At 39.9% G+C, this 7693-nt stretch overlaps 1 protein-coding gene across 1 annotated transcript; it reads left to right on the top strand.

The window, feature by feature from the left end:
- Positions 1-595: 595 nt before the first annotated feature.
- LOC148846402 (Tetratricopeptide repeat (TPR)-like superfamily protein) lies at positions 596-4292 on the top strand. The gene has a single exon (XM_088952940.1). It carries the CDS (start codon positions 2035-2037, stop codon positions 3931-3933), a length of 1899 nt encoding a protein of 632 aa, XP_088809066.1. The 5' UTR covers positions 596-2034; the 3' UTR covers positions 3934-4292.
- Positions 4293-7693: the final 3401 nt, after the last annotated feature.

The raw sequence follows: 7693 nt of genomic DNA, 5'->3' as shown, positions 1-7693 counted from the left end.
CTTTTTTATTTTTTATTTTTATTTTTTTGAGAGAATCAACCCTTTGGTCATATAAACGATTGTGCTCGTCTAACCCACACAATTATTGTAGTTTTAATTAACGCCATCTTCATTCCTTAAATAACCATGAAATTTGGTCTTATCCCTGCACTGCGTATCAGCCCATTCCATGGTTAAACTCAAATCAGTGAATTTAGAGCGGAGTATTGCATGAGGAAGAGAGAACATATTAGAGAATATCTTCCGGCGATTCTTCCCTTCTGCGTTTTCTATTGTATAAAAAAGTTAAAAAACTAAGAAAAAAAAATATTTGAAAATATATGAAATGAGAGGGATGGAGAGTTCTGGTGCATCTGCCGGAATGATCATCGGCGTCGGACTTTTCGGGAGAGGAGATGGGACAACCTGATTGAACTCGTTACCCTGGTGAAATCGGAGTTGGGCAAAGACCAATCGAAAGATATTCCTAATAAACGGCGGAGATATACTGTGGGACGTTGTGGGGGCGGAGATGTAACCGCCTAGGCCACGCACGGTTTGACTTCAGAGTTCAGACTTTGATAAATTGCGATACCGGGTTCCGAGCAACCGAGAATGAGGTATGGGAATCGATCCCATAACCCCTACCTTCAGAGGTCGGCGTTGCTACCATCTCTACTGGAAGATAATTAAGTTGGTTTTTTAATTACATCTCCTTTTAACCAGAAACTAGAAGAAAAACAGGACGACATTCATTCTTCATACCGCGAAGATCGATCAAAAATTTATGGTTTTTATTCTCAGAAACACTCAACAAATGGAAACAAATGTATAACAAAAACAGAGACTATCTTCTTCTGTTGAGGCTTTTCTCATCGCCATTTTCGTCATCGCTATTATTGTTATTATGACTGGTATGCCAAGAAACCCTTTTTCCTCCTCTGCAGACTCCATTCCTCAATCCCACTTCCAGACCTCTAAACCCTAGCCCCAGCTTGAATCCCACAGTTCCCCTCTCAACCGGCAACACTCTCTTCTTCTCCTCCTCCTCTTCCTCCCAATTCCCCTTCTCGCATGCAGCAGAAGCAGAGCCATGGACGCTCCCATCCTCCTCTTCCTCATCTCCCCAGCTTCTCCCTCCTCTACGTACCCCACTGGTTCCACCTTCCTTATACGTGCTCGGATCAGGAAACGGGGGCAGCCATGGCGGGATGTGAGGCAACGGGGGCTGGTCCCGCAGCTCCCGCTCGAGATTCCGTCTGGGTTTGACGGAACATCGCGAAATAACTAATCTTTTCGAACGGGGGATCGGCTGGGCGAAGGGGATTTCATCGACGGAGCCGACGAAGTTCATGATGTCTCGCATGGTTCTGGAACTTAACAGGGGTCTATCGGTTGCAGAAGCGCCCTGAAAGCCTTGTGGCGAATTCATGTACTCAATCGCGTGGATGGCATCGAAGAGGTTGCACTCGGTTCTGCCGCAGGAGTTGGCGTTCGACGAGGCGGATTTCGCTAGGGCCCGGAGGTACCTGGTTGCGACGTCGGAGAGGACTTCGAGGGCCGAATGTTGGGCGCCGGTGAACCCAATCGACACGCAGATTTGAGCCACCGCGACCTTGGCGATGGCGAAGGAGAAGAGAGATGGATCTCCGGGTTGCCCTCTGCTTCCACTCATGGCGGTTTCGTCTGGTAGGAAGGATTCGCAGGTGTTCATGGAGGCAAGGGAATGGCGTAAAAAACCTCCAAAACCCTAGCGGCTGGGGAAGACTAGTCCGTTTAAAGGGTATAATTGGAATTTCATGGTTCCCGATTGAAAAAGGAAAGAGTTTGAAATTCGTTGTTTGTTTGGGAATTGGGATCTTGTATTTAAGGGCAGATTTGGAATTCAACCAAATCCACTTTGGTTAAATTCTGTAGGCTGTGGCTGTCATGATTCCCCTTGTTGAAGGAGAACTGGAGAAAACAGATGAGAGCCAGAGCCAGAGAATCTTTGCTTGGCTGCATCACCTCTCAACGTTCAATGGCGCGAAAGTTTTGAAAAACAGTTAACGCAACATGGCTTCAACTACCCATTTCACCACGTCGATCACTATCCACAATCCATCTCTCCCACTTCCGTCTACTGCCCACCACGGCACCCACCATCTTCTCTCCGCCGATCGAGCTGCGCTTCTGATTGACAAGGCCAAAAGCGTAAACCAGCTTCTCCTAATCCACGCGGCCATTCTCCGACACGGATTGGAGCGGCACCCCATTTTGAATTTCAAGCTCCAGCGCTCTTTTTCCTCTCTTGGTCGTCTCGACTACTCTCGCTCCCTCTTTGATCGCACCCACAATCCGAATGTGTTCTCATGGAGTGCAATCATCCATGGTTATGCCCTCCATGGCCGCCACCAAGAGGCCGTGGTTCTCTATTTTCAAATGCTTTCCAATGGGGTTGAACCCAATGCTTTCACCTTCTCGTCCATCCTGAAGGCCTGCCCTCCTGAACTGGGAAATGCTCTCCACTCCCAAGTCCTCAAATTTGGGTTGGATTCTGATGTCTATGTCAGAACGGCGCTCTTGGATGTGTATGCACGGGGCGGGGATGTTGTTTCGGCATGCCAACTATTCAATACAATGCGGGAGAGGAGTGTGGTTTCTATTACTGCTATGATTACTTGCTACGCAAAGCATGGGGATCTTGGTGAGGCTCGAGTGTTATTTGACGGGATGGACAACAGGGACGTAGTTTGCTGGAACGTGATGATCGATGGGTATACTCAGCATGGGCGACCAAACGAGTCTTTGGATCTCTTTAGACAGATGATGTCTGTAAAAGTGAGGCCTAATGAGGTGACAATGATCTCTGTACTCTCTGCTTGCGCACAGCTTGGAGCACTAGAACTGGGTAGGTGGTTGCATTCTTACATCAAGAATAATGGGATTCAAGTCAATGTTCATATTGGTACTGCACTAGTTGACATGTATTGCAAATGTGGGAGCCTAGATGATGCTCGTGTGGTGTTTGACGGAATGATCAATAAGGATGTTGTGGCTTGGAATTCAATGATCATGGGGTATGCGATGCATGGTTTCAGCCAAAGTGCATTGGTATTGTTTTCTAAAATGTGTGCTATGGGGTTCAGCCCAACAGATATTACATTCATCGGCGTTTTAAATGCCTGTAGTCGTGCAGGTTTGGTTACTGAGGGGTGGACTTTATTCCATTCCATGAAAGAGCAATATGGAATTGAACCCAAAATTGAGCATTATGGGTGCATGGTTGATCTTCTAGGGCGTGCTGGGCAATTGGATGAAGCATTTGAACTTGTTAAAACCATGGCAATTGAGCCCGATCATGTTCTTTGGAGTTCATTGCTTAGTGCTTGTAGGCTCCATGGAAATGTCACATCAGGGGAGAATATAGCTGAATTCCTTGTTTCTAGTGGTCTTGCAGACTCAGGAACTTTTGTTCTACTCTCTAACATCTATGCTGCAGTGGGTAATTGGAAAGGAGTGGCAAAGGTGAGGACCATGATGAAAGATAGTGGTGTGCAGAAGGAGCCAGGGTGTAGCTCGATTGAAGTGAACAACAAGGTACATGAATTTCTCTCAGGTGACTTGAAACACCCAAAATGCAAAGATATTTATGCAATGTTGGAGGAGATGAATGGATGGCTCAAGGCTCATGGATATACTCCACAGACGGATACAGTGTTGCATAATATTGGAGACTCGGAGAAAGAACATGCACTTGGAGTTCACAGTGAGAAGCTTGCAATTGCTTTTGGGCTTATCAGTACCCAACCAGGTACCGTGATTAAGATTGTGAAGAACCTCAGAGTTTGTACAGATTGCCACACTGCAACCAAGTTGATTTCAAAGATCACAGGTCGTAAGATTGTTGTGAGGGATCGAAATAGATTCCACCACTTTGTTGATGGATCATGTTCTTGTGGGGATTATTGGTAAACTGCATTTATCGAGCCAGATTATTAACAGAAGCGGCTCCTCTGGGGAACGTTGTTGTATCATAAGTAAATTTTTCAATGAATTAACTATTAATTGAGCAATTATTTTATCTTTTCTTTTTATTCCTATTTGTCTTGTACTCATCTGTATTACACAATTTGTGTTGTCATACATGACAATGACATCCTTGTTGATGTAATGCTGCACTGCAGACCGATCTTGACTGTATTTGGATAAGAAGTTTCATGATCCTGATTCAAGGATTTGGGTCTGATTGTCTGAATGTAATTTTTGGTATGCATTGTAGGTTGTTTAGCCATTAACTGTGTAATGGATGCTATTATCTTTATGATCGGGCACCGTTTTGAGTTCCAATTTCAAAATTTAATGCTCTTCCATATGCTGATGCTGTTTTTTTAGTTAATAACTGTCTATGCCTTTTCTTCCTCTTCTATTATTGGTAGAAGTGTAGAGCCCTAGGAGTAGCTTTGAGTTGGGTTCTTTTTTGCAGAATTAGAAAACTGGTCTCTCTGCTAATATTTGCCATCTTCACTGATCAGAGGTTGAAAAATCTCGTTGCTTTACTTTATTCTAGGTAAATTACAGAGTACGGACACGCCCTGTATTTAGGAGGTTGTGAGACTTTGACCCCTGGATTCTGTTTTGCGACAAAGACACCATGCACTTTTTTATTCCCTTTGCCCCTGCAATTACCATTTTGTCAGAACTACACGGTATATTTCCATGTGGTTATTTGTGGGTTTATACACTTTTGAAACCCCATATTGCCTTCATCACTTCATGTTACTTTTTGAGACCATTTTACACTTCAAAAGCTCTCTCACATGTTTCTCTCAAATCTCTCACCAAAGGTTAGGGTAATTAATGCCTTCTGTGTAACAGTGTAAGTGCTTTTAACAAGCAGGTTTCGGTCAAATCATTTGGTAAAAGTATACTTTAGAATGGTTTTTTTTTTTTTTAATAGATTTTTGGTTAGGGACAGGTTTTGGGATTTTACAAGTAGGGTATGGCATTAAGCATGTGTTGGATGGTGTCTTTGTTATGTGAAGGATAATTGATAGTTTGTTTATTTTGTTTTAATTAAATAATTGGAAATTTTTATGTCTATTTATCTTATTCATTTGTTTATTATTTATGTATAATGAGTATCAACACTTAATTTTTGTTTGGTCCCTTCACCCTATTTCTCTCTGTTTTTCTTTTAGACCCCCCAAAACTTGAAAACATAACCAGACCAAGTTGAAACTTATTAAAGCCCAAAATCCTTTTTGTGAATTAAACTCCTTCCCAAACTACACAAATAAACTTAAAATTAATGAGAACATTAAGATCAACATTAGACATTACATAGGTTTTAGTTCTCCAATCATATATGATCATTAAACTTAGGAAACTATAACTTAATTACACATTGTATTTCATGACCAAATTCCAAAGATTTATCGTTTATCACACCAACTTTCTCTTCAATGGTCTTGATCTACGCATTATTAGAACTTTGACTCCACACGAAATCAAATCCGATACATCCATTGCTTTAAGGATATTAAGATACAATTAATCCCTAAATCCCATTGCAAACCTACGACGATCAACCATAAAAAATGTTAAGATTTCATTTCGATGGCCTTGGATGAATAAAACAAGACAATTAAGATCAACAAATATTTTCTTAGGTCCAAACCTTTAATTCGATTTTTCATCTTAATCCATGTCCACGTGCTAAATTTCAATTCAATATTCTCTTGTTTAACCATCCGATTAATAAAGATTCTAATTTGGTACTTATAATTAAATCACACAAGAAATTATAACCTAAGCACCCAAACCCCTCTCATTAACTCTAAAATCCTTAAAATAATCTAATTGTCCGGTTTTAGCCTTAAATTCCTTAATTTCCTTTCAAAATAAGTAAGATTTCATTTTAAACTTTCTCATTGGTTGTTTGGTTAATGATCCATAAGTTAGAACCTTGATTCAAACAAAATATTTTAATTTACTTCTATGATTAAAGATCCAATTTTTCTATTCAGATTCATGACATTTAAAAATGTTTATCCACCAAATTTCATCCTAAGATTCCTTTATTTTACCCACCATCAAGCTAAGAATATATTTTAACAAATTTTATTGATTAGAGCTTATCGACCATATAGATCTCCATCACCCAAACCTCATTTCACTAATAGAACCTTACCACCATGATCAAAGACCCGAAAAAACCCTAGTACGTGAAATGTTATGACATAATTCACCCATTTGACCATTAAACTATATGTCTTATGTTTCGACGCACTAGATTAAATCACCCCTTCATCTGTCTTAACTTTAGACTTTTAAGAGGGTAGAGGTTGATGTCATCCCTATATTTGACATTTTAAAACACTTAGGTAGCGTTTGATAAATTTGAAATTTGAAGTTTGAAAAGGTAAAAAAATATTAGAGGTGTGTGAAATTTGAAAAGAGGTATGAATGCTTTTCTACTTTTTAGATGCTTGAATAGATAAAGTTGTTTGTGTTTTATCAACCCTTCAACATCTAAAAATTCACAAATTACTATTTTACCCCTAAAATAGACTATGTGGTAATTTTGAGTTCAATTTTCATTATTTCATATAAATCAATTATTAAATTCAAAATAATATTAAAAATATAAGTAAATTATAAAAAATAATTTATTAAAATTAGAATAAAATTGAAAATTACATATAAATTTATATTAAAAATAAATTATTGAGTTAAAATAATAATGAAAATAGTAATAAAGTCCAAGAAACAATGAAAAAAATATTTAATAATTATCAAATTATTAAATTAAAAATATTAAATGTTTAAAATTTTATAAAAATTAAAATAATTAATAATTAATACAAATAAAAACATTGATATTTAATTAATTTATAAATTAAAAATAAATTTGATAATTATTATAAATAAATTTATAAGTTAAAATTCAACTTCTCTCTACCACTCTTGAAACCTTCCCTACTGCTTTCTTCTCTCTCTCATGAACTCCACAGACACAACCACCGAGCTAGACTCAGAACCCTAGTCGTTCAAATCTCCATCAACTCCCCGGTGTTATCTGACGCCCCACCGGAAAAGAGCATAGGAGTTGTTGTTGTTGGAGCTAGGTTTCAGATCTTCATTACTGCCTGGATCGAGGGTTTCCTTTAAACAGACGTTGATGGATTTATCCTGGATCGGGGGTTTCAGATCTTCATTACTGCCTACCTCGAACAACACCACCTCCGGCCAACTGAGAACAACGATAGTGGCGGCTGGCTAGAAGATAGATAGATAGATAGATGGAGAGAGAGAGAGAGAGAGAGAGAGAGAGAGAACAGGACCGCCGCTAGCCGACTGAGAACAACGACAGTGGCGGTCGATGGGACGTCAGGGGAGAGAAAATGCGAGAAGCGGGATCGCGGGAGAGGGAAATCGAACATGACCGATGACTGAGAACGCCACTGCTGAGCAATTGAATAGGATTGCCACTGGCCGATTAAGAATAACGGCAGTGGTGGCCAATGAATATAGTGTTTCTTCGAGTTCTCCATCGCCATCTCCCTTTAAACAGATGTTGTCGATGGATTTATCCTGGATCGGGGGTTTCAGATCTTCATTATTGCCTACCTCGAACAGCACCACCTTTGGCCGACTGAGAACAACGATAGTGGCGGCTGGCTAGAAGATAGATAGATAGATAGATAGATAGATAGATAGATAGATAGATAGA

Source organism: Nelumbo lutea, chromosome 7, assembly GCF_056320005.1.
Source record: "Nelumbo lutea isolate HS-2025 chromosome 7, American lotus-T2T, whole genome shotgun sequence".
Lineage (NCBI taxonomy): Eukaryota > Viridiplantae > Streptophyta > Magnoliopsida > Proteales > Nelumbonaceae > Nelumbo > Nelumbo lutea.
This window is presented reverse-complemented; position numbering and strand designations above follow the sequence as displayed.